The 26,720-nt window shown below is 43.8% G+C and overlaps 1 protein-coding gene across 6 annotated transcripts in view; it reads left to right on the top strand.

The window, feature by feature from the left end:
* The window catches only part of LRRC56 (leucine rich repeat containing 56), a 66,256-nt gene extending 40,387 nt beyond the window's left edge, over positions 1 to 25,869 (top strand). For 4 of the 6 annotated variants that reach the window (XM_026850642.1, XM_026850643.1, XM_026850641.1 and 1 more), the window contains 9 exons: positions 9,953 to 10,049; positions 10,453 to 10,650; positions 14,729 to 14,876; positions 16,911 to 17,111; positions 18,585 to 18,649; positions 19,799 to 19,920; positions 20,656 to 20,849; positions 23,369 to 23,735; positions 24,486 to 25,866. In XM_026850642.1, coding sequence (XP_026706443.1) covers positions 9,953 to 10,049; positions 10,453 to 10,650; positions 14,729 to 14,876; positions 16,911 to 17,111; positions 18,585 to 18,649; positions 19,799 to 19,920; positions 20,656 to 20,849; positions 23,369 to 23,735; positions 24,486 to 24,678 — 1,585 coding nt within the window. In that variant the 3' untranslated portion in view covers positions 24,679 to 25,866. Of the gene's footprint in view, positions 1 to 9,952; positions 10,050 to 10,452; positions 10,651 to 14,728; positions 14,916 to 16,910; positions 17,112 to 18,584; positions 18,650 to 19,798; positions 19,921 to 20,655; positions 20,850 to 23,368; positions 23,736 to 24,485 lie in introns of all 6 variants that reach the window. The other 2 variants (XM_026850645.1, XM_026850640.1) reach the window with 2 other exon arrangements.
* The last annotated feature ends 851 nt before the right edge of the window (positions 25,870 to 26,720 follow it).

Genomic DNA, 26,720 nt, shown 5'->3' with positions numbered 1-26,720 from the left:
GGTGGGAGAATTCTGGGTGAGCTCCTCTGAAATTGTTTATGCAGGCCACCTGAGATTTGTGTTGGCAGGAGGGGGCTGGGGAGCTAGAACAATTAGTCTGCTCACATGTGATTAAGTCTCCCCATTTCATTGGAGCTGATCTGTGGCATCTCTGGCAGCTGAGAGCCCTTTTGAAGGTTTGTGCTTCCGCCATAAGGCTCATCTCCATGGCTGAGGACACATTACAACATCTACTGCTGGATCCCCCTGGAGTGGGAATTTGTTTGAAAGAAGTCAAGGGTGTGGTGTAGTATTTACTATACATCCAGTCATCACACCTGCATCAGATTCAGGATGTCTGCTGGTGTACTGTGAAATAAATGCTGAGGTTCTGTCTTGTAGTAACACCCTCAGTATGAAAATCTTTAAGGTCTCGTCTGCCTCAGTAGTCAGGTTGATGGGCTCTGAGTCCCCCAAGCTTCCCTTCGGCATCTTGTTTGCTTGTTGTAAAAGAACATCTGGAGGCCAGTACAAGCAGAAAAAGTCTCCCTTGAAGCTATCGTTTAAGGAAATAGTCTTGACTCAGGACATATGAAGACAAGTCTATCATGCCAAATGTGGGGTGAACATTAGAGACTGAGAGAGAAATTTGGAGGAAATCAACTGGCATTTGCCAGCCATTCACAGGCCAAGTTGTACCTGTATCTGTTCCTTGCAAGCTTCTGTATTTTTTCTGTTTTCTTATTGAATATAGGCACAGATGAAAAAAGAAAGGAAGGAAAAGGTACAAAGAAGAAATGACCATTAGCCACAGGAGAAAAACATGAGTGTCATACAAATGTGCCAGATCTAAAGAATCTCGAGAATCTGCACTCCTGCCACTGTACATTCAGACTAAACCGCTTTAAATTACATTTTCTCTCTGGGTTCTCACATCAACCTATTTCTGCAGTATCTCAAGTATTTTTTTTCCGGTCGAAACTCTATAGCCGTCACTGTGACAAAAGTTGAGTAGCAAGTCACAGCTGATCCAGTTCTTTCGTTCTGTGTGTCAACTAATCTAGAATTCCAGTTTTTCTGGTACTTGAAAAAAGCAATTTGGGGGTTTTCTTTGTGGTGTGTCTTAACATCACTGAATCTGTCGGTTGATTTGGATCTTTTACAGAATATTCCTTCAGCTTACCCCGCAGCATTAAAAGCTCCAAGTGTTGATTTTAAAGTATGAGATATATATTAAATCAAAGTTGCAATATATCTGTCTTACTCTGCCACAGCTTGGACCTGGAACATACTGTGAAACAGGCACACAACATGTGGGAGACTTAGAAGTTATTCATGGAGGAAATTTTAAAGCGCTGTGGGATTAATTCCTTCAGTGTAAATAACTCATTCTGTAACCACAGTTTCATTATCCTTTATATTTTAATATGTAAACTTTCAACAATGAGCATGAATGATTGCCAAAGCTATAGGAACTGTCAGTAGCTCTGGGGCTAAATTAAGGGGCTTTGGATATGTGGGCGTGAGAGTTTTATTTACTGTGCGTCTCAACTTTATCCTATTTGAAAATTCACTTGCTCCTGTGGAAGATGTAATGCACCCAGTGAGGTGCAGCACGGTGTGTTGGGTTTCTACAGCATCTCTGGGGTGCAGCTTCATGCCGAGGGTGGGAGCTGGAGTAGGGTGGAAAAAAAAAGATCAAGGGCAGGTCTTGGCCCACAGAACCACATTTTGGCAACCTCTAATCCTTTAAAATTATGGGAGCTGAGTTAAAGCAACTGATCTTTCATTGTTAAATGCTACCAGTAACTAAGCTGACAAGCAGTTTTAATGATCAAGAGGAAATTAACACAAAATTACGTATCCTTCCCACACACTGTATATTCGTGTGTTAGGGAATTGCTGTTCCTGACTCTGAGTACATCAATGTTGATCAAGCCTATTATTCTGCTCTAGGTTTTTTTAACTGCAACTAAAAGTAAGAGCACTTAAAACTAAAGCAACACTTCATGTGTATTAACAGAAGTAAGTGTCTGGGTTAACAAGCATAATTATGACTAGTTACAGAAGCGTGTGTATCAGCACTCAATTTCATTTACAGATAACCTCTCTCCTGTTGGCCTCAGCAAACGCTTTTGATTTAAATGAGGTATAATCTGACATGGAAAATAAACTGCTTGCAAGTAGCATAGCACTTAGTGTAATATTGCAGTTGCTCCAGTGAGGAGCAACTCTCAATGGGGCAGTGAGAAGCAGCAATGACAAGTGACAATGTTGTAAGCCAGGAAAGGCCCAGAGACGTATCTCGTCGGGGTTGGGTTCTTCCTCTGTTGTCGTCTCCTGTAGCCAGATGCTGTCCTCACCTGCAAGCACCAGAGGGGGAGATCTCAGCCCCACTGAAGGTAGGGGAGGGTCTGGCACTGGTGTCAGTGGAACAAGGAGTTTTATGCAGTGTCTCTGGTTGAAGCATTGGTCACAGATGTGTCCGTGGCAGAGCTCAAGTACTCTGCCAGGACCACCAGCGTGGTCTCTGGCTCCAGTCATGGACAATGACCAAACTGCCTTGAATGGTTTGTGGCTCTGACTGCTGTAGCCAGGTAGTCTCCTGTCCTTGTTTTCAGGCTTTTGCTTTAGAGAAATTGCTGGCCCAAAGCACGTGGCTCCTTGATAACTGCAATTTGCTTTAGCAAGTCCATGAAAGCTGCAGCAGCGGCCTCTTGATTTGGCATAATGAAGCTGAGAAGGCAGAGTCATGGGCTGGACGGAGTGTGAAAGCCTGAATGCTCTCCCTGATTTACCCCTTGTGCAGCACCAGGGGAGTTGCATTTCTTCCCTGGAGATCCATTTTGCTGTCAGCAAAGTGTGCAGCAGAGATCCATAGCTAAAAAATGTAATATGCCAGACCTTTGCCTTTTTCCAAACTTTGAAACTTAAAAGAAAAGCAACCAGCCAACTATAAAAAATCCCCTTGGAGTAAAATAGTGAAATCCTTTTGTTGGGAGAAATACTGCTAGTGGCATCAGCGCTGCAGCCCATTTGGAAAACAGCTTCTTGTTCACGCAGAGGTTGCCTCAAAAATATGGGACAACAGAGACACCCTGCTGCAAAGACCTTTGGCAACAATAACTTTTAGTTCACACAGAAATTCTTCATTTGCATGTAAAAGGGAGTTATGAAAACAGAATTTCATAGACACAGTAGTTATTTAAAAAGATCTTTGGTAGATGCTTTCTGTTCAGCCTAAAACATGCTTGCCTTCCTCTGATGTGTTTAAGCTTGTGAGTTGAGAATTGCCTAGAAAGTCTCCCAACAATGTGTCTCAACAGGGTTAGGAACCCTTACTGTGAAAAAGCTGCACGGTTGAGAAGGATGAATGAGGTCAGAATATTAGGTGTTACATTTCCATGGCATCTCAACCTAAAAGTGGGCTTCTGGCAGCAACAGATGGGACATGATCCTTGTTACCTTACACCTTGGGCAGTGGTTCACACTTGCACAAGGGAGCATAAGATGCTAAAGGCAACCTGCGGGCCATGGATGTGTGAGGTGCAAGACAGAGGAGACCCAAGCAAACTGTTTTCAGCATGTTGCTACTTGAATTTGGAAGAGTAAGTACAAAAGCAACCAAGGCTGCAATACTGCAAAGCAATTCAGGTCTTCACATTTGCCTGACGTTTCTTTGACTGCAAAAGGACAGTGCAGGGACAGAAGGATGTGGCCTCAGCCCTGCCCGCGGAGTTGGGGGCTGTGTCAGGGGTCTGATCAACTACGAGCAACACATGCATACAATCAGTTTTACAATTTTGAATACTTTACAGCTATTTGAGAGTACAATGAAACTATTATGTAAGCTTCCTATTAGAACATATGTTACTAATTTAAATAACATTCAGGCTTTAAAAGTTTTTGCTTCTGATGTCAGAATTATCTGTACAACCAAACCATTGTGTGCTGACATATGGACCGGATCATTGTTATCACAGTGCGGCTTGATAAATTCAACTTGATTTTTTGTAGATCAGAGACAAGTTGTTTTTTTTTTTTTCCTTTATTTTGTTAAGACTGTAATTTCGTCACTCTTTCAAAATCTAAATCTCTCCTATTACCAGTGTGTTCATTTTCAGAGAGACCTTTAAATAATATCCACATCAATGGCTATTTTAGATGTATTGCTACTGAAGATTTATTCAACAGATGCGTGTGTGCTTTGAGATACTGTCTGCAAGTTCAGTGGATTTAGTGTTTTATTTCTAGGTGAATGATCCAAAACTAGCTTCCAAAAGAAATGACGGTTTTAAAGCTGGTGAATGTGTTCAGGGTTGCACTGTTGTAAGTGTTTACTGGGTAGCTTGAGCTCAGTGGAGCTATTCAAGATTTATTGTGGTGAAACCAAGAGCACGATTTGGCTCTCAGTCCAGTAAAATTTTGGCTGGAGCTAATCAATCCCTGAAGAACAAGTATGTTGGATTAATGGAAGAACACATTCATTATTTCTCAAACTTGTTATTAGGTGTTGTAAGCCAAACTGTTCCTTGCCCCTGTGCTCTCTCCCCAGTCTGGGGGAGTGATGACAAGATGGGAGCATCAAATTTCATGGGAAAAAATCCTAAATGGTCATGCACAAGTGGGGAGGGTGTTGCCAAGACCTTCACAGAAACACAGAACTTTTTAATGAGTTCCCATCCCTGCAGCAGTATCTGGAGATAGTTGGAACCCAGGTTTCAAACCCTTCAGTTTATTAAAATTATTTTTAAAAGATCAGTTTTAAATGCAAGTTTGTGGGTTCAAGGTGAAACGAGGAAAGTCTATGTTGGTTTCTTGGCACTTTTGGATACTAAAACCATTATCTGGTATTTAAGTGTGTATTCTGCAGGCAAGTGTGTAGGTGTGTGTGTGGAGTAATGTCTCTGAAGGACACTGGTTTGGCAACCTCCAACACTGTAATCCTGTTTATCACAACCAAAGATGTGATACACACATTCCCACCCCATGCTCTGTCTCCCTGCTTCAAACCTGACCTGCACGAACCATAGCAGAAGCGAGCAGGATGTATAATTACTTTGCCTATTAATTCCTTTCCCTTTCTGTAAAGTTCCCGGCTTCAACATCACTCAGGACAGGACACTTGTCCACTGGAAGTGAATTATCCATTGTGTATATTAATGGGATTTACATTTCCTCTACAGCGTCCTCTGGTTCCTTCTATGTGCTCTTTGTTCTTTACACATCACTGGGGCACTGCTGTGCTGTGTCATATGACCAACTGCCACCAGCTTTGTACAATGTCTCTTCTTTTTCCTATTTCAGCTGTCACACTTCTCAATCATATTCTCTACCCTATTTTTGGAACAGATGCTGTCATTTTCTATATGTTTATATCATGCCTAATAGAGAAGGGGTCTGGTCTCTGACATGTGTCTCATTAATTTTACTCTTAGTCAATGATTATTTGGGAGGGGGGTGTTTTGTTACACTACATATATAATTATAGTGGATTTTCTCTCTTACTACCCTGATACATTGTTATGGAGAGTTTATTATTATATTAAAATCCCTGATAAATTATTACTGGAGTATTGGAGATTCCAATTACTTCCATTTCTTGTTAAAAAGTCACCAGATGCATCTCCCCGGTTTGGGCCGATCTGACTCTCTGCACTTAACGTAAGTGAAAACATACCTGTGTGCACACTTGCACGCCCACGGCAGTCATGGTGCTCACACAACTCCTCACTTTGCTCTGGCCCCCTCCAAAGTGGACATGCCAGATGCAGTAGAGCTGCTCCCAGAGGAGCCACTCCCACCTCTCACAAGCTCTTAAGTTCTCTTCTTACCAGCCAGAATCTTGCAGAAGTATTTTCAGAACTGCAGGTGCCTGCGATTGTTGGGAACAGCTTGCTTTGAGTTACATTGCCATTTCACCTTACAACAGCCATGCTCTCGGGGGCAATTATCTGTGTAGTAATTAGCAAGGGAGTTTTCTCTGATGCTGCAGCGTGATTCATGCAGCTTCCAAAAGATTAGTTTGTTAGTTACTGAATAAAATATTTGCAGATGTACTTTGCTGTGATAACATCTCTGAGTGGAGATGACTCGTTATGGATGCAGGCGTAAAGATCTGCAGAGCCAAAATGTGACTGCATAACCCTGAGTTTTAGGCTCCTCCAGCAGCCAGCACGGCCCCAGAGTCAGCAAGGGCAACTTTGCTGTTGGCTTTAACTTGCAGCAAAGTTCTTTGGTCAGGGATGGGCCAAGGAAAAAATCCTTTTGCCTTCTGCTCACTGCTGCCTGTCTATGGTAGCAGGGAAGGAGGGACAGCAGATTTGCTCTCCATGAGAGCCAGAGTGCTCTTCTGGAGGGGTAGGGGCGAAGATGCCAGCTCCTGTTGTGAAGTAGAGAGTAAAAGCAGGCCAAGTGATACCAAACACTTGGTGCAACAAAGTTTGTGCTTTCTTAGTATCGTGTTTCAGGGATTAAAGGTGAGCATGTGACTGCCAACTTGAACCTCATAAGAAACTAGTTCCCATTAGCGTCCGTGTTTTTTTCTTTTCCGTAGAGTCTGTATAAGCACTTTATAATAACTAAACCCTGTTATCAAACACTGTGTTGCATTGCAAACATGCAGCAGTTCTGCCTTTCACAAGTATCCAAGACATGGGATATACAACCTAATTCCTTTGTCTGGAATACTGATACTAATCAACTTTGATTAGTATTAACCTTAACCATGCTACTCCTGACTTGTACCAAAGTTAGCTGTAGGAGAGTCAGAGCTACAACCCATGAATGAGACTGGAATGGATTTGAGGCTATACACTTGGCAGTGTAAATTGTGAAGAGTAAGGTAAGTAGGTTTTAGAACTCATTTAAATTAATGTCTTCTGATGGTGTCTGCTGCAGGACAATGCTTGAAGACTCGTTAGCTAATAATTCATAGTGAATACGTGCTGTGCGTGACTTAGTGTGAGTAGGGGCTGACCCTGTTCGTGTGCACTGGGTTTAGCCATAGCCATCGCTGGAACTGAAAACCCTAACACACAGAGGAAAATGTGAATTAACTCTGGGACCCGTTGACCTCTGAGTAGAATCGGGGCATTGCTTCTTCAAAATGCATGAAGTGATCAAGGTTTTAGCAGATTTAGAGGGGATAACTGTTTCTTCTTGGGGCCCTGTGTAAAAACTGCTTGGGAATTAATCTATTGCTTTGTTTTGGCATCCTTTATATTGACAGAGAAATGTTAGGAACAAGCACATTACTGAAAGCTCCTTCTGTGGTTAAAGACCTTCAGTTAGGTTAAGACAAAGACAAAATAAAAATAAAATTCATTAATCGTACCTTGCCTACCAGGTTAGGGTTGTCTTCAGTTTTGTTGGGATAATAAACAGAGCATCTATCAGAAGCACTTGTTTCAGCAATACAAAGATGAGTGACCACTTTTCCTTTACCTATGTTGAATGGTTTACAGAAAAGACAATTCTGCCCCCAAATTTGAAAAACTTATCAGTGCTTGAAGTGGGTCATGAAATTCCTTCATGTTGCTCCTAATGCCATATTTGTGTTTAAGGATTTGTTGGCCTTTGTTGATGGTAGGTTCTGCTTTTCTAATTTAATTTTATTTATTTCTTATTATAGGCACACAGCTTGCAAATCTAATAATTTCTGTAAATAATACTTGGGGAGGCATCTGTTCCTTAAGGAAGCCTTAGAACCAGTGTTTGTTTTATTTATAAAATATGCACAATGTAAATAGTACCTGGAAGATCTTCTGCAAGGCTGGGGATGTGATGACACACAGGGACGTTATGATCCTTCAGGTCAGGCAAATCTGAATGAGTACGTGGAAGGAAATGTGACAGACTTTCATCTTTTTAGAGGCTTATCTGGTCACAGGTACAGTGACACTATGACAAGTGTTCCCTATTGCCTTGATAGCTAAAGGATGAGGTACAGTAAGTTTGCAGTAAGTTTGCAGAAGGAACCATATTGTTTATATAGGAAAGGAGTTTCTGTATGTGCATGGCTTTCTTTACCCTTGTGTCTCTGTACTAGATAGCAACGTCCTGTGTCACTACAGGTAAGCTGCCTAGATGCACAAAATTTAGTGGAGAAGTTGTGGTTTATGTCAGTTGGGGGTTTTCTCCTGTAAGAAGTAACCTTAGACAGAGTTGTGTCGTGTGACAGTTTTTTCTGATTTGCTTTGTTCTGGCCATTAGATCAGATGCACTCTTTGCACTTCAAAGGCTATAAAATGTTAAGTAAACACATTGCATATTGCATCCATCATGAGCTTACTTAAATCTGCAGCGTCCAGGGAAGAGATGATCAAAGGCACCCAATGCCTGGGGCCCCTGCAGAGGTAGAGGATGGATGAAGTGAGATAGGTCTGAAAGACGCCCATGGACAAGCCATGCCCCAGGAGGCAGGGGGATGAAAATCCTTGATTTCCCTCTAGGCACTCTGTATTTGGCAAATCTCAGGAGAGAAGCATCTGGGGATATATCTCCATGCATCCATCCTTTATTCAGCCTTATGCAGTCTCCCTTCTCCTGACATGGCCCTTCCCAAGTGTTTAGATGGTGGAGAAACAAGAAACACAGACAAGAACATGTCTATCCTATCCCCACTTGTTGCAGCACTCCTTCCTGGCCTTTTGGCCTTCCTGGCTGTGCAGTGTCCCTGAAGCAGGCAATCTGACTGTAGGGTTTTTTTGTTGCAAAGTTGCATCAAAGCTGCAAGAGGTTCTCGGAGGGCAACATAAATCTGCTCTTTTTCCCCATGGTGAGCTGTTACCTTTATTGCAAGATCAAAAGGGACACCATGACCATGTTCTTTTATCTTCTGCAATTTTCCCCAGACAGTGCAATAAAATATGTTATTTATTATAATGTATATTATAAAAATGGGTACTATAAAAGAGAGCTAATCCACAATTTTGAAGTCCAAGAATCTCTATTTAAGAACCATTTTATCTGTTTGGATGTGGTCCTGGGAAACTGGCCTGCTTGAGCAGGGGGGTTGGACAAGATGACATCCAGAGGTCCCTTCCAACCTCAACCACTGCTGTGATTCTGTGAACTCCATGTTAGTCTCTGCCTCCTCTGATAAACTGTCTTTATATTTAGTTCCTCACTGTTCAGTTCTTTATTATTCACATAGTCTGAAATCATGGCTACAGTAGAGAATTCTGAGCTTTTGGTTGGCTTGAGATTTGATAAAATGTTGTGTCTTGTTTATGTTTGAATAGTGGCTTTGTGCAGCTTGATATACCAAAGAAGGGGTGGTTAAGCCCCCAGTTTGATTTGCCACCGTTTTTACATTTTGCATTATCTTTGTATTGTGCACTTTCAATGTCAGTGGGACATTACACATGCATGGAGTTAAGCAGGTCAGGATGTGCTTTTCTGGGTTAGGATCAGAAAGTTTGGAATTCATATAAATGATCCCTTATTTATATTTTGCTAGACCTAAAGGACAGGAAAATAGGACTGTCATTTTCTGCTGATTCAAAAAATGTTATTTGGCAAGAGTGCTATTCCTTTCAACTGCAAAATCAGACGAAAGGCAACTCCATAAGAGGACAGAAGATGACTTCAGTTAGCTCAGATATGTTAATTTGGGTTATGTGTTACGTCTGTAGACAAATGATGCCAGCATAAGCAAACCTCACTTGATTCTTAACAATCACCTGCAATTTATGACAGAATTACCATGATGTAGCTCTTGGAAGAATCTTGATCAAACTGAACTGGGGTGACATGTTGTCATACAAAGAACAGAGATGTCTGTGAGAGAGAGAGGTAGAAAGAGGTATAATTTTATTCTCCACCCTTGAAAGTGAGCATTTTTAATGTCATTTCTTGTAAACAGTGTGGAATTTGAAGGAATTAGCAGCGGCCTAGTCTTAAGTAAAAGAAAGCAAGTCTTGAGTTCCTTCATCCATTCAAACAGAGCTTGAATTTTTTCTTTTGTAAGGGATCTTGGAACCACATTGTCCCATCTCCGTGTCCTGTGGATGGCTTGCTGTGGGCTCTCAGATCTAGATGGGATCTCCTCCTGCAGCTCTCTAAAAGTAAGTGTAGATGTGTCCTGCCACATGACAACCTCAAAACTGTCTTCAGTTGATACTCTTTCCTTGGGGTCTTTGTTCTCTCCTTACCCTTTGTTTTTTCTGAAGGACTTTGGTTGGATACCTTGAACTGCATGTGTTAGTTCAGAAGACACTACACTATTTTTTTAATGAGGTGGAACATCCAGGTCTGATCCTGAAGATGCCTAATGCAGCATAATGTTCATCACCATATTACCTCTAGCTATTTAAGGCAGCAATGGCCACACTTGAAAAATGTCCACTTCTATGCTAATTTCATGCTGTTGCATGTAATATTTCAAATATTAGAAAACATTTTGCAAAGCCTGAGTGTTACTTGTGCAGGCCTGTGGTTTACGTATTTATTCTGTTTACTTTTGCTGAGGAACTCTACATAGGCTATAACAATATCTCTGACCTGAGCCAGCTGACCTGGTTGGATCACCTTGAGGTTTTGGACCTGGAAGGGAACAATATTGAGGATATCAACCAGATGCACTACCTGGGACTTTGTTGCAAGCTCACCCACCTGACAGTGGAGGGCAACCTTATTTGTCTGAAGCCAAATGCAGAATCTGCAGAGGTGAGGACTTGATTTGCACATATTCTGTTAATTTTTGGCAGTGCTCTTTCTAGTTCGGGTTGGAAATAAGAAATGTTTCTGCACCTTCCTATTGTGTCATTCTGTGATGGCATGGGATGCATTTCACATCTTTCAGTTCTGTTGATTTTGTCCTCTCATGGGTATTGTCTCCAAGATAAGCCCTGTGGGAATACAAGGAGTGCTAGTAAAGACAGCCCTGTTTCCTAGCAATGTGTTCCTTCTTACCTGTGAGAATGGGATTAAACTAGAAATCAGCTGTTCTGATCCATACAGCTGTTCTGTCTTCTCCAGTGCAAACAGGCATTGTAAAGAAAGACCAAGGAGAGAACAGACCCCAGTTTTTATAGATCCTTTAGCCTGTAGGGACTTTGCAGTGGGCTAGAAAGGAGCTAATATTTTTCTTACAAGATGTGTCAGTTGCAATGTCTCAACTAGGTATCTGTCTTTGGGCTTTTGCGTTTCTTTTGGATGCTCTCTTGTGCAACAGCAAGTGCTCCAGAACCACCACGCTCAAAAGATGAACCTTCAGAAAAACAATGCATGAGATAACCAGGAAAAGCTGTATGGTGGGAACCGCTTGTTGTCCTTTCCCCTGAGAGGTTAAAATCAAAGGACCAAAAAGACCTTCAGCAGAAGTTGAAGATACAAAATACAGTGATTCACCTCTTACGTACTGAAATGATAAAATCATTTCTGCAGAGGTATTTCGTTGAGGGCATGAGATCCTGTGTGTCTCGGAGATGAAAACAAAGTAATACATGATCTGCTTTGGGTTTCATGGCACTTAACAAGAAAAGTAAGGAAACCGTCTCAGAGCTGTATTACTCTCTTTCACTTTGCCCTGCTTAAAAAAAAAACAAAAACCCACATTGTTGGGACATAAAAACAGGCATCTTGGCATACACTGAAAAGATTTAACTGTAGGAAAATGAGAGTTTAAAAAACTTGGTCAAATAAGACTGTTTCTCATTTCAGTCACATAATGTCCAACGCATACCATCGGATGACAGTTTATGGCAGACACACAAAGGTGTGTGATACAAGCACTCCCTGCACATGGCACAGTCCCCAGTGGCACTGTAAGGAGCTGACAGCGCAGGGGTTAGAAGGCAGAGCAGGGGCTGGTGCTGTGACTCTGCTGTGCTGTGTTCCACAGCTGCTCTGTGCCTTTCAAAGTGACCGTGCCCACGCCATCAGTTTGCCTAAAAGGTTGGGTTTCATATTTGTCCTGGATTTAGACTTGAAAACTGAGGTGCTCTCACTAAAACTCAATTATGTAGTAGATGTGTTCATATTTTAAATCCTCACACTTTTTAGATACTTGAGTTATTAGCATTTTTCGGATGTAATTGTTGGCTTGATCATATCCCTCAGTAAAAGGAGCCACAGGAGGTAGTGCTTTAGCTATCATAATTTTTCTCTCTGGAATCCGAAAGAAAATATTATACACTTGCTTTTCTGTTTTGAACTGGTAGAAGTACTTCAGAGACCACGCTTGGAACTATTTGTAACCAAAATGATTTCTTCATCAACATTTCTCCCTTATGGAAGAAGCAATCATGAGAAGAAAAAACATATTCCTGCAGTAAGGAAGCACTGCCTGCTTCTGATGGACAAAGCATGCCTGCTTGCTTTTTTTACTCCCGTGGAGACAAATACAACTTCTGACACTTCTTTATCATAGCTTCCTACCATGGAAATGGTGCAGGATACCCTAACAGCACAGAAAGTCTGTTTCTACTCCCTTGTCATTCCCGCTCAAGGGAAATGGTGTTTTTGGAGGACATAGTTTTCACTTGGCATCTTCAGTCCTTATATGTACTTGTCATGGAGAAATATCACTGCCCTTGGTTTGTTTAGCTGAGGAAAGCAGTCCTTGGGATGCTGCTGCGTGTTGTCACATAACAGGATCTCAAAGAGGAGCGGTATATGGTGGTGTGCCCTGCTGCTCTTCTCCACGCTCACTGGCTGTCTCTGCTCCTGTGAGAGTAGTTGCATTCAAATGCCAGACAGAATTTGCTGAGGGAGTCTGCACACCAGTACACTGAGCTGTAACAGGGGCAGACGCTAAATTCACTGTAGTCTCCCATCCAGTCTGTGCTGGGAATCTGCTCAGCCCTGGGGTGGTTACAAAGCTGGCCCTGCCCTCAGCTGCCAAGAACTTCTCCATGGGCTTTGTCACTTTCTTGGTTTCAACTGATGTTTGCATTTCTTCAGGGTATAGAAAAGGCAGCTGAAATATAGAAAGAACAGATGTGGGCTTACTTTGGTGTGCCCTAGATGGCCAGCTCTAATTCCTCAAGCTCCTTCTTGTAGTCTGGCCCTTGCTACCGCTCTGTAAAAGCTCTCCTATTTATTTACTTTTTATCTACAGAATGGTCCAGCTAAATTTACTGCTCTTTCTTCAGACGGCCTGTTTGCTCTCTGTAATTTGATTTTCAGATGAGCTCATCTTCCCCTGTTATCTAAACCAAGAGCAACAACCTGATGATAAATTCTGCAGCCTCTGTTGCAGTAATGTAACATGAGCGTAACGTGATGCTTCTCTCCAACAGGACATGGCTGGAAATTGGCTGTAGCCCAGGCACTGTTCAGAGTACATGTAGTACGGGGTAGCATGATGATTGGCTGAATCATTTTCTAAATTAAGATTAAAGGCTTATTTAGGGAAATTTAATGTCCACCTCTTAACAAACACACGCTGCATTTGGTGAGTCCCCTCTGCCAGCCCCAGTTGCATTGTGCAGAGGGAGGGAGCATACAGGCAGCCAGGTCCCACAGAAAGATTTCTGTTTGTGACAGCTCTGTGGTGTGGTGAATGACGACTTGGCTTTGTGGGGTTTTCTAATGTTGTATGCAATGTCTTGAAAAGTGTAACATTTGTCTGGATGAAGCCACTGATTTGTAGGTAGCTGTCCATTCATATTCTGCCACCAGCAGTGCTCTCTCTTTGCTTTCTATTTTCTTTAAGTAGAACAGATCGCCATCACATTTGCTGCCTTTTATAATCTGACACAATTTTAACCAAAAGTATTCCCACTGCAAAGCAGCTCAACCCAGTCAGCTCTGAGGTATTGCTAAGTTTTCCCAGGGACAAAGGTATCTTTCTTCTGCTGGAATCCACCAAAACAGCCCAATTCTCCGTGTGCTCTGAGCACAGTTATAACTGTTCTGGACTGGCCTTGCTGCTCAGAGGTCCCCAGGCATTGGCTTGTGCTCATGAATCATTTTATAACATGTCAGCTCCATCCACGCACGCAGAAGGGGCTGTACCTGTGCTTTCCCCCATGGATGTCACACCAAGTCCATGTCCTTTGGGAGCAACCACGTTGTTTTTCCAGCACACAGAAAAGAAACCCAAGTGCAGTCTGTTTGAGCCTTCTGTGTACCTGCTGTAGGTATGTGACCTCTTGCAGAAGAAAACATAGTTTGAAGTAAGCCATCGCTTCTAACACTGTATAAAATCACACACCAGACCCCTGTAAACTGCCCCAGAAAACCACTGCAGTTCATTCACTGTAGCTGTCTTATGGGCATGCCTAAAAACACAATCCATGGAAATGCTCTTTCTTCTTCCATCAGCAGGTGTAGCAACACTCATAACATGTTTTTGGGTTTTCCCATCACCTGAGTACTGATGCAGCAACCAGAGAATCACAAAAGCATGGGGAGAGGCTGGCTGAATGCTGAAGGTGCCCAGGCTTTCTGTGGGCATCGGTGACCTTATACGCTTTTGTACATTGTACATAATATAACACAGACAAATGCCAAAGTCACCAGGGGGTAATCAGCAAAGGAGCCTTTGTGCGGGGGGCATGTGTTTGTACTGCTCAGAACATGTTCACCATCAATTGAAGTAAAAATTACGCGAGGAGAAAGCACAGTGAAATGAAACTGGCTGTATTTATTTCTGTAGATTGAGGTGAATAGGTTTGCCTTATAAAAGGCTTTTCAAGTTATATGGCAGTCATACAAATTGAACACTGCTGTGCTGCTGGTGGAAGTCCACAGTCTGTTAAATAAACTGTTCCAGTGACCACTTTCTCAATTTCTCCAGGAACCAGATTATAATTACAGAGCTGAAATAAAAAAACTCATTCCCCACTTGAAGTATTTGGACGAAATACCAGCAAGCCAGACTGCTCTCCTTCCTTCCAAGAAGATGCACGAGGATTGGCGAATCATCAAGGAATCCATCAAGGAAGGTAGTGTAGCTGGAGACATTTCATGGTTAGGGATGTCAGGTTTTCTATCAGGGTTCATTTTCAGGTTATGATGTGTGAAAAAGAAAGATGAAGAGCAAGCTGGCCTCTTCAAAGCCAATGTTTAATTATAACGAAGGGACGAAGGTCATTGTCTTCTTCACCGGGGAAGTGAGGAAGCTGGAATTCAGCACAGTGCAGATTTAAATTAAAGCTGTCCTAAGCTGGACATCAAACTCAGAAAAATGCAGATGACTTCTAGAGCATCAAGCAAATCCAGCAGTAGCTGGGAGTCTGTTCATTCTGTGAGATGAGAAGAAGCAAAGCTTGGGAAGGAATTTTTCAGCAACGGCTGTTCACAGCCCTTTCCGTAGTAGCAGTCAGTCTCGTGTGGAGTGGATGTTGCAGGATTTGCTACTCCAATTTAATAATGGGAAAGGCAATTTGGTCATCACCCCTCAATGATAGCAACATCCTAGCAATTGAGATTGTGTGATCTCGTAAGAGATCTGTTCCATTTTCTTTGCCTCTGTGATTAAGTCCATTATATTCATTAGTAGAGCAAAAATGGTTTGAATATAAATCTGTTGTCCCCTTGCCTGTAGCCTTGGTTATAGTTCAGATGTCCATGCTTTTATGCATCATGCTATGCTACATGTACTTTACCACGTACCATTAAATATTACACAGTATTTCCTATAACTGCTCCTGTTACTTCCCATTAGTGTGGGCAGTGCAGTTGGCTTCCCAGCCCCCCCAGCTCTGGCCTGCCTGCCAACTGTACTCCATTAAAAATTTAGTTTGGTTTGGAATAAGTACATACGTTCGTCATTTATTTAATCCCTGTGGGTCCAAATCATTAGTTGTAATAGTAGTTATGGTAGGGAAAAAATCCATTAAAATCTGATCCCTCAGTGATCCTGCTTTGGCAACATCAGCTATGGTTCAGAAAACTAGTTATCAAAGTGAGCTGACAGAAACAGTAGGGACATAGCACAAAACTGTGAATTTGTATTGTTTCGTAGTGTCACCAGACATATTCTTGCCTTTAGCTCTAAACTGATGAGCTCGTATGGTCAGGATCAGACATCCCCATATTTTTTTCTTTCCTATAGAAATGTTGACTCTGGTACTTTTCACACACTATTTCATGGGTTTTTATTAACAACTATGGCCAAGATATTTTGATGGTTCCTAACACTCAGTTCTTAAGGAAATGGCCATATTATTACAGAGCTGATTGCTCCACTGTGGAGCTGGTAGATGCTCAACACTTCACAAAGCACGCTATTCGTCTAGGCACCAAAATGAAATTTGCTCTTATGGGTTGTTGGCTGCACATGCAGCTCTCACAGCTGTGCCATGCTCCCAGGACAGCCGGCGGTTAGGCAGGTGAGAGGACAGGGCTCTGTCTGCCTTTGCTAGCTTTTGTGTAATCCACTCTGCCCTGTAACATTCCAAAAACTCAGTTTTCTCCTTCTTTTCTGTGGTAGAGAAGTATCTGCCTCTGAGACAGTACTGGAAAAATCTATCACTGCCATTCCCAGATTTCCATAACTCCTGGTATGTGGTTTGCCCTGTTTGACTCTGGTAGGGTGGCCGTCACCATCTGCATTGTGCCTGGGCATTTGAGCAACATATTTTAAGACTGGGGGCTCGGACTGCATCCTGTGGCAAGCCTGCAGTGGTTCCCCCACAAGCAGGTGGGCAGGGGAAGTGGCAGAGCCCTGGACACTCAGCCAGCAGCCAGTCTCTGGTGCCCAGGAGCAGGAGGAGGGTGGGAAGGGACTCTGGCTTAGTTGGGGGGTCCCTACGTTCTGCCATCTGCAGAGGACAGCTAAGGGGACTGCATACAGCACCAGGAAACCCTCTGTCTCTAGTCTTGACCCATTCCAGCATGTTTCTTGTAGCACAATGACAGATTTTTCTGTCCCCTACAGCCCCTGCAGCAGCAGGTATCATACTGGCAGTGTACAGTGACGGTGTGGTTTGCAGCCTTGCATGACTGTGCTTACACTAGCAAAACCTCTCTCTTAGATCCGTATCTTGGGGCACTAGCAAGGCAGTCTGGATGCGGCCCAAGATCCCCAACAACTTCAAGACCTGGAAGTGCTCAGCAGTCTGCTAAGACAAGAAGATGTAGCAATGCCCAACTCTTAGACCGTGACTGTCCTCTTCCAGAGCACACTGTTTCTGGCGAGCTGTTCACAGACGATAACGCCAGTGATTTGACACATGGTAATGTATATTTTTTAATCCCATTCTTTCCCACACCTCCACCTCCTTCTGAATGTTGTTATTGCTGATGAAAGCTTGAGTGCTTTGAATACCACCCACCCATGCCGCTGCTAGATCAGGTTCAGCATATGTTTTCTTCCATGGGACTCACCTGCTCTAGTGTGGGCTTTCCGTTGTTTCCCCCTGCAGCAGAAGGTGCAAGTCATCTGGGCTTCCCCCTCCTCAGCCCCTCATCCCACGCATTACGTGCTGCCATCCCTCCTGACAGCCCCATACTGCAATGGTGCTGAAGTTGCCTTTCACACCTCCTGCACAGTCCTTTAAATTACACATCAGCCTAGCTGGGACTCACTTAAGTCACATCTGGGCACATCTTGTTCAGTCACAGGAATGTGAGGGGTCCAACAAGGCAGTCCTCCAGAAAGGTGTGGAGATGCAGTTTCACTCTCCATTGGATCGTGTACTCTGACTCTCTGTACTACAGTCCCTTACTGCAGCAGCACTGCTGTTTTTCCAGGGTTTCCAGGGGTGGGTCCGCCAGCAAGAGGAGTCAGTTCCTTGACTACACGTACCTGATCTACAGGCTAGCCCAAAATACAGGTGTACTGCTGCCCTTTGTGCCCTGGCCACCTGGAAGTACTGCCAGGTTAGCAGCTCCTGGGGACAGGTGGATCAAAAAGGAGTTCATTTCTGGTACAATATTTGGCACTTCCCAAGACATCCTTCCCTGGCTTCTGGAAAGACCTTGACAATGCAACTCCAGCAGCCCACTGAGTGCAGATTTGATAGGAAGATGTTTGGTGTTTGGTTTCCCAGCATGGTGAACTGCTGCTCTCGCGTGCCAGTCCTACCTCAGTTCCTTGCTGGAGGGAGGACCCAGGATCATGAACTAAATGAAACAATGCAATGTCAACAGCTGAGTGCTCATTCAGAAAAGTACGTGGAAATAGAGTACAGCTTGCCAGGGAATGAGACCATAATTTCACATGCACCTTTAGGCATCTAGCACTACTGATAGAGACAGTGTCACCCAGTGTTTGCTGCTTCTTCCTGCCCCTTTGCTTCCTTGTCTCTTGTTTTGGCAAGAGCACCTGCATAGCTACGTGGGGAACCTGATCCTGGTCGAGATCCAGCTGAAAAATAACCCAGCAAAACAAACAAAAAACCCGCCCAAAAATCATATTTAGTTTTAATCTGGATCTGTTCCTTGATCTGACTCACCACATGGCCACGCAAATGCTTGTACCAGCACAGCGGAGGAGTCAGGACAGGGGCAGAAGGAGACAGATTCTGGGTAGAAACAGAGAAACTGTCTCTTAGGAGCAGTGCCAGGCCATACCAGCTGACACTGTGAACCTATGCCATCAAATACCACATCTTCCTGTCTATGGGAAATTATGTTGACTGATTTCAAAGACAGCACCATTTGTTAAACACTGGAGTAAAATGTTTTCTTTTTTCCTTTTTTCTTAGGACTCAGTCAAGTTATATGTGGGAACCCCACCAAGGCACTTCGTGCAAGGAAGCAAAAGCTGGGTGTATGTTTTTCCTGTATACTTTGTATTTCTGCCTGGTGACCCCCATAAATCATGAGATGAACTGAACTGCCATGGTATCTTGTGGCAGCTCAGTCTCTTCTGTAGCCCAAAAGCCCCCCAACATGCAATTGGCCTTGAGGAGGACAGAGAGTCCCTTGCCCTGATGCAAAGGTGCCCATGTGCTTGCATCAGTTAACCCTCAGCTGCAAAGGAACACATGAAAATCACATATCAGCTGCTGGCAGCGTATTTCCTATCATCCTGGCTGAGCAAAGCACAAGGCAGGATTGCAAAATTTGACAGTATTTCTACAACAACTATTAAGCAAAAGATTTTTTTTCAGCAGTTTTTCTCTGACATTGGCGTAAACAGTCAGATCCCTAATGCTGCAAGGTCGTTTCTGTTGACTAAACAAACGCAAAGCCAAAGTGAGTTCCTCTAGGCAGTGGGGTGGTGCCCCCGCCCTGCGGGTCAGCCTGCTCCTGTTGGCAGTAACGTAGTGAGAGGGTACCCATAGGTTAAAGGGGCTCAGTCTGGCTCGTCATGGTTGGCTTTTGTGGGCCCTGAGGCTCAAGGAGGCACAGATGCATGTGTGTGCGTTGAAGCAGGTTCTGTTAAATCAGGGCAACAGCACGCACAGGACACCTGCATCACTGCGCTGTCAGCAGCCTCACTTAATGCTGACAACAGATGTTAAAGAACCGCTGGAAAAAATGTGGCCCTCCCTTGTCTCTCTGCTGACACTGCCCAAGCACTGGAAGCTTTGCTGGAACAAATTTGAACATCTGAGTGAATTACTGTGTGTTATAAACTAGGAGTTGGAAGGGGATTGCGGTCATATGCCGTTGATTGTTGCAGTTTTTCTGCTACTTGTCTTAGTATGCTTATTGGTACAGATGCTACAGGCTCATACGCCAGTGAGAGATCAATCAACATTTTTGTTACTGCCACCCTGGGTTCCTTGAGCTGTAACGTTGCACATGACTGGGGTGTGGGGCTTCTTAAAACCGCAGAGCAAGAAAATGCTGAGGGGTGACCTGAAAACCCAGGAGTAACAGTGGACTTTGATGCCTTCTGAAATCCACGATCTAGAAACGGAGCTGGGCAGAGCTCCTAAGGTTATCGAGATAACTTCTGTCATTTTTGCAGCCACCTGCAGTGAGGCCTTTGAAACTGTGTGGTCTGAGGACGGAAGACCTTTACAGCTCTGGAGTAGGAGGAGACCTGCAGCAGGAAGATGTGTTCTCTGAACCCAGAGAGCAGCACAGAAGGTGAGGCTGCGGTAGGAATCTTGTCGGGCAATAAAAGGGGCATTCATTTGCTGCTGTAATAATAAAATAAACTCTTTGGCCACCTGGTGGCAGTTTCAGGAGATAGTCTTGGCCTCCTGCCTTCGTGTCCCTGCGGTGGCAATCCTTCTGTCCGTCCTCCCTGCTGGAGCATCTTCGGGGTGGCCAAGGGAGAGGAACCTGGGGGAAGCTCTGACCTCTCTCTAGAGGAGGCTGAAGGCCAGCGCAGGCAGGATGGGCTCAGCAAGGAAATTACTTTATAACTGGTAGGACATTCTGGGCCCTGACAGTGTCTACCTTCAGGTAGTAAAAGAAGTGAAAGTGGACAAGGTTTTTTGCCGGCATCACATTGGCCGAACCAAATGAAAGGCTGGAAGGAAAATAACACCATGCTCAGATTCCCCCATCTCATAGACAGATAATGGTTGTTTTGGAAGTAAAAATGGTTTTATTTCTCTGAGCTTACTTCCCTGTGTGGTATTTTAAATCTGCCCCATTTCACTTGATTGACTTTAGGACACTGTCAGATAATTAGACACAGGCAACTTAGATGGCTAGTCCATTTAGAATTGTTTTCCATATCTCCAGAAAAGTGGGAAATCATAGTGGGTGACTAAACCCACTGCCTCGGTGTTTGCCTGTGTGGCTATGTCAAGCTGCACTTGCATATTCACAACTCAGAGACTAACTAAAGGTGTGATACTTGATGTTGTGCAGGTGCCTGCAAACAGGTCAGCAAGAAAAAGCTTCCCGAGCACTGAAGATAACTGGTGGTGATAAGGAAGAGGGTGAAGTCTGCAGCCTGACTGACAGCTGTGAAGAAGCCTTGAGGAAGACCAGTGATGAGCACCTCATTGAAAGGATTTCACTTGATTCTTCTTGCCACTCCTGTCTGTCCCAGTCTTCCTCAGGTACTGGACCTAAACCTCTGAGGAAGGGCTAGCATCAAGTAGTGACACGTGCTACTAACCGTTTGTAGATAGGTGTTTTAGTAACTGCAGTGTTTTATGAGATCTGGCTTCTGTGCTCTAGAGCAGCAATTTGGAAACATCATTGCAGAGCCAGACCCTAAATAATCCATTCCAGTTTTTAAGCAGGACATGGTGGCCAGTTGTGTTGATCATCAGTTGATATATTTCAGCATGGATCTATAGAATTAAGAGGAAAAAAGCTGGTTTTGCACCAGCTTAGAATCAAGTTTAGAAGGACCTGCCTCTGTCTTTTACCTTGTGTCATTAATTTATGTCAGTGCCACATGAGTCTAAAATACTGTCATTCCAACTGAGCTATATTTTACCCCAGTTGGCACCAATGGAAATAATAGCTAAGCTAATGATCAAGGTTTAACTGGGCAACTGGGAATTCTGGAAAGATACACAACCAAAGGGATGTGTTCAGCAAGGACTTTAAAAATGAAACGTGCTCTTCTACTCAGGAACAAAGCCAAAGGCCTCTCTGGAATTGCATTTACATGAATGAAAGCAGAATTCCCACTCTTCACTAGTTGTTGAATATCATATTTAAGAATATTAGAAGCATTAATAATGGTTATTCAAAATACATATCAAGTAGAGAAGCTTACAAAAGTACAACTTTATTGTTAATAATCACTTTTTTTGCCTTGGTGAATAGTAGTATGTGAGTGTTTGTTTTACATTTCTTTCAAGGGCAAAAATGGATCTATTAAAATTTGGGAAAATATTATATATTTTGGAAAAAACAGAAGTATCATTAAACTCTGCAAAGCCTCTGGTGTATTAAGAGTAATACAAACAGTATCTCCTTAACAAGAATAGAAGCTGTTTGGAAAAATCTAAAGGAATGGCCTATTGTCCAGTGACCACAGAAGTCTATGATCTCACAGTCTCATTAAATTCAATCTGATCTTTTTTAGATTTAGTAGTATTTCATTAGATTGAGTATGATTTATTAAGATCTCATCATCTTTTTGAATGGAGTGGACGAAGCCCCAACCATATCACACTATTCCAGTGCCATGCCCTATAGGACTATGAAAGTGAATGGTTGGGCATAGATCTGCCCATCTTGTCACCAAATCTGCTAGGATTTGGTGACAAGATTGATGGAGTGGTTTGAAATTTAGTATTACCTAAGGCAGAGGGGGGAGGGCAGATGACCCATATCCCAAATCACAAGCAGATGGCCATAATAACCAAGATTCAAATAATCACTTTGCCCACTGTCGCTAATAGATGTACGTGTTTTGCAGAGCAAACACCCAATAAAACTTTATTCAGCAAGGCAGTTAAAAATACACTCAGCCTCTGTGACTTGAGACTGTGTCAAGATCTGGAGAGGTATTTAAATACCTCAACACTTGACTTCAGAAGTGTGTCCTACCCGATGTGATTTTCTCGCAGAAGAGCTCCTTGCTGGAAACAATCCTTCTGACCGGGAAAGGACAAGTCATCCGAGCAAAACCACTCTTATGTAAAAGTGTTTGCAGCATTGGATCCGTATAATCTGCACTCTTTGGAAGTCATTGAGTGTTATTTCAGGCTCTTGAGTCGGGCATACAAGTCTGTCAGAGTGTCTTCACTTAAATAAAAAACCCTATGAAATTTATACATTTTTAAAGCATATAGTATGACAGAAACTGTTCAGTAAAAATTTTTTATCAGCATTATATGGTTACCTAAGCAGTAAAATACATCCCCATCAATTAGGAGCTATAAAGCTGAGCTTTCTGGGTCTGGGTTTTGGTGGCACATTCTTTAGATTGTATTCCTGCCCTGGACCCTGCACATCGGGCACTTCGGTATAGTTGGTTCTTTTAATAGACAAGAGCAATTGGATCCCTGCTATATATAGAATGATTTTAAGCATATAGGCATGCACGTTATATTCATAAGTCAGCAACAAGATTTTTCTTCTTTGTATGTTGTCACCTGAGGATTACATGGGCTAAAATATGATCAGCCAGATAGTAACCCTGCATGTAGTACAATATTTTCCCTAGCAGTCGGGCACTTTCCATAACTTTCAGGCCAATCTCAAAATCTTATTCTTACACCTCCACCTCTGATTAAAAAAAGTGGATCCACTCATCTGTGATTATTCCTGTGCCTTGAATTTCACATCGCTGGATGGAGTGCTCAGGTATTTAAAACAAGTCAATGCAAACCTGGCCAGGAATGATGTGGCCATGATCCTGACTGAGAACAGGAGGGTGGGTGAGCACCCCTGTCCCTCTTGAGCTGTGTATGGCTCGTGAGCAGTTCCAGTGCTTGGCACATCACCAGCATACGGGCAGGGAGGCTGCCAAGTAACCCACACCCCTGTGTGCCCTGGGCCACATCTGCCCACCCAGCTCCATCACACAGTGCACTCCGAAACCTTTTGCTCTCTGGGGTAGTTGTTTAAGAGTAAGATGAACTGGGAAATCACTGTGCTTCCCCCTCTTTTTTAGGTTTATCACAGGCTCAGGAAGGTGCAGTGTTCTCCAACCTGAACTTCTGTCTAATTCCATCCCCTCCAAAAAGCCCTTCACCTGCGTCTGTAACGGGTGTTGCAGCAAGACCCTGGAAAACAAGGCGCCACAGGGTAAGATGCCTAAAAATACCCAGCCAAGAGGAGGACAGGCAGTGGACACAGCGATGCCAGTCAAGGACTCATCAAGAAACTTCAGCCCAGCCTCTGGGCAAGGAACTTGCTCCACTGAGCCAGCCCAGCGTGCCGGCTGCCTCCGGCTCCCGAGGGCAGCGCCAGCCTCCTGGGAGCACTGCCTGGCAAACATCTATTTCAGGACCAGCAGCTGTTGGATCCATGAGCATCAGGTATGCACGCTGCCGGCAGCACTGCCTGCAGCCTGGCTGGGGAAAACAGAGGGGACTCCACGGCAGGCTTCTGTCATGTCTCTGGAGTCTCCTGCCTGTTCTGTAAAAAGAATTCCTTTTATTACATTTACCTTTGTCCATCTAATGCTAAATGAAACAGTTTCTCATATTCCTTATAATTTGAGCATTGGAAATTTTGTATTTTCTTGAATAATAGCCCAGAATTTTCCTGTGTTCTTCCTGCTCCAGTCTCATGTTCCCCACACAGGGCTGATGTGCATGTCTGTTGCAAAGCTCCTGTAGTAGTGCTTGTTCAAGTCTCTCCTCGGGTACACCCCAGGGCAAATTTCTGACATCCCACTTAGGTTTTTCTTTTTCCCCCTTGAAGCTTACATTAATTAATGTTAGAAAGAGTTCTGCAAAATAAAGTAGGCATTAGAGAAGTGTCTCATGCACCAAAACGTGGTTATTTCTGAACCCACTTACTGTAAGATTAGCATCGTGTTGCTTCTTTGAAGAAATGAAACTGAGGAGTTGTGACATGACACCTTGATTTTGAAGTTAACCTAGTCATTATAGAGCAGTAGAGGAACATGCCTTGTTTGGGAAGCTGGTGTGCCTTGTGCTGCTCCCAGGCCTGGCAGCTTTCTATTCAGTTTTCAGAGTGGGAGAAGGCAGAGCTAGTGGGGAGAAGGCAGATATCCAGACCTGGAGTGCAATTTCACCACAGTGCATCTCCATTTTTCTCAGGCCCATTGTGGGTGAGAGCCCTCCTGGAAAGATGAACCACCACAAGACAGCTGTCTGCTCACCCCCAAAAGCCTCAGAGAGGCTGGAACTGATGAACACTGCTTGGCCCCTGACGGCCAGGGCCATGCTGCAGTCACTGCCAGACAAACCCGCTGCCTCAACAACATCTCAGAACAAAAGTACCAGGTCCTAGAAGATACCCAGGTGGCAGCGTGTATTGGGGCACAGTCTGGAAGCACCGATGCTATCTTTCAGCTGCTTCTGCAAGCTAGACACAGAGCTGTGCAAGTAGAGCAGTTCAAACAAATGACATGATTTGCCTCAATTAAGGCTACAGCTGCTCCAGAAATACTTGCTTTAAAGAGCACCCGCTGATCAACAGAAGAGCTAATCAAACTCTTATTACAGAAAAGTGTGGTTATTTTTGCAGCCTTCGTGCACTAAAACAGAACAAGTCCTAACGTATTTCCTCCCATCCACACCATGCCCTGCTCTGTGAGTCAGGCAGGGACACTGACCCAGACAGAGCACGGAGCCTGCAGTTTGTGGAGTGCCTGGAGGATGTGAGGGCCATGGGGTGCCCCGCCCCACCCCCAGCAGCAGCCCCTCCACATATCTTTTGCAGTCCTGGATGTTTAACATACGAGGGACAAAGCCAAGGGCTGGAGAGGAAGAAGAGCCGGGAAGGCTGGGTGGTTTCAGAGCTTATGCTCCCACAGGAGGTCACCTCGTTCCCAGGCATCCAAGGTCCTTGTTGCCTGCATCTCTATGGCAGTGAATGCTGACCAAGTGGCTCATCCCAATACTAACATCTGTGTTTGCTTTGTAGCTACCTGGAAGGATTTCTCTTGCTCCCTGTGGAGAGACTGGGATTGCGTTAGCAGAGCTGACCTCTTTGAGCAGGTGTCAGAGCATCCCCTGCCTGCACCTTTAGAGCCGAGCGTCCCCCGTCTAGTTTTTTAGGTCAAATAGACTTTCCAGTTTCATACAACTGAATAACTCCAAGTAATGCTGCAGAAAAGACAAGGCAGGGAAGTAAGGGTATAATCTCTTGTTTTTCCAATAGGACATTTGCTTGATAATTGAAGCCATCTACTTCTTCCTTCCATTCTTCACCAACGGGATCTCCACGTAACGCCATGATGTTCTTCATGCTTTATTTGCTTTATGTTCGGGTGAGATTCCAAACATCTGTTTTAGTGACTGCAGACTGTGAGATGCTGATCCAAATGATGGTGCCTTACAACTTTATTGATGTTGCAGTCTGAAATGAAGCACCATCACATTTTTTTCCAGTTTAAATTACTACGCTAGCTATATATTTTTAAATCAGTTGATAAAACAGTAATTACATGATGAGTTAATGAATTGGTTTCTGTCTTCTTTCTACTGGTCAGCTTAACATAGAGAAGCAAAATAACAGAGAAGGCCCCAAAACTTCATCTTGTCATGGTGATACTTGCACCACTTTCTCCTACAAAATAGCCTGGAGTATGAAGCTGGTTTGCCCAGTTTTGATGAGTCCTAGAGGAAATAATTAATCAAAAATCAAAAACTATGTGGCATGTGATTCTGTGCAATACTATGGATGCAGGCAGGATTTCCCATCAGATGTTGCCCAGCCACAGTGCCTGTGTGCTTAAATAGGCTCCTAAAATTGACTCTTTGCCAATGTTGCTGACCATGAGCATCACCAAAAAAAATCTGACCTTATGAAAGAAAGAAGAAAGTGGCAGCATAGTTTTCAGAAATGCTTTGCACCCTCCCCTCCTGCTTGAAGTCTGCAGCCCTTGCTGGCAGACAGCACTGGTGACAATCAGGCCCTTCTTTACAGCCAGGGTCCTATCAGTGGGTGAGGGGTAGGATTGTCTTCAGATATTCAGAGCCTCCTTCTCAATTTGCATCTTCGATTTCAAAGGGACTGAGGGGGGAAAAAAAGCATAAGTGAGTTTTTGTGTGTGGAAACTGGGGCAGCTAGACGGGTCTGCACATGTGCATCTGCAGATGCAAAACTCTGGGTCCAGCTCTGGGAAGTACACGCGAGCTCATGTCATGGCAAACACGACTTGGAGGGGCATGGATGGGGCAAGGAGCTTCTCTGTGGTGGCAGAGAGGGCTTGGAGAAATGGTCAGAAAAAAAGCTCTGCCCTCATGTGTGGGAAGTAAGAGTCACCGAGCGCTTCATGAAAACTGTTTAACTCAGGATTTCTTGTGTTAACTTGGCTTCAGGTACCC

The sequence above is a fragment of the Athene cunicularia genome (genome assembly GCF_003259725.1).
Source record: "Athene cunicularia isolate RWA chromosome 5 unlocalized genomic scaffold, athCun1 chr5_part2, whole genome shotgun sequence".
Lineage (NCBI taxonomy): Eukaryota > Metazoa > Chordata > Aves > Strigiformes > Strigidae > Athene > Athene cunicularia.
This window is presented reverse-complemented; position numbering and strand designations above follow the sequence as displayed.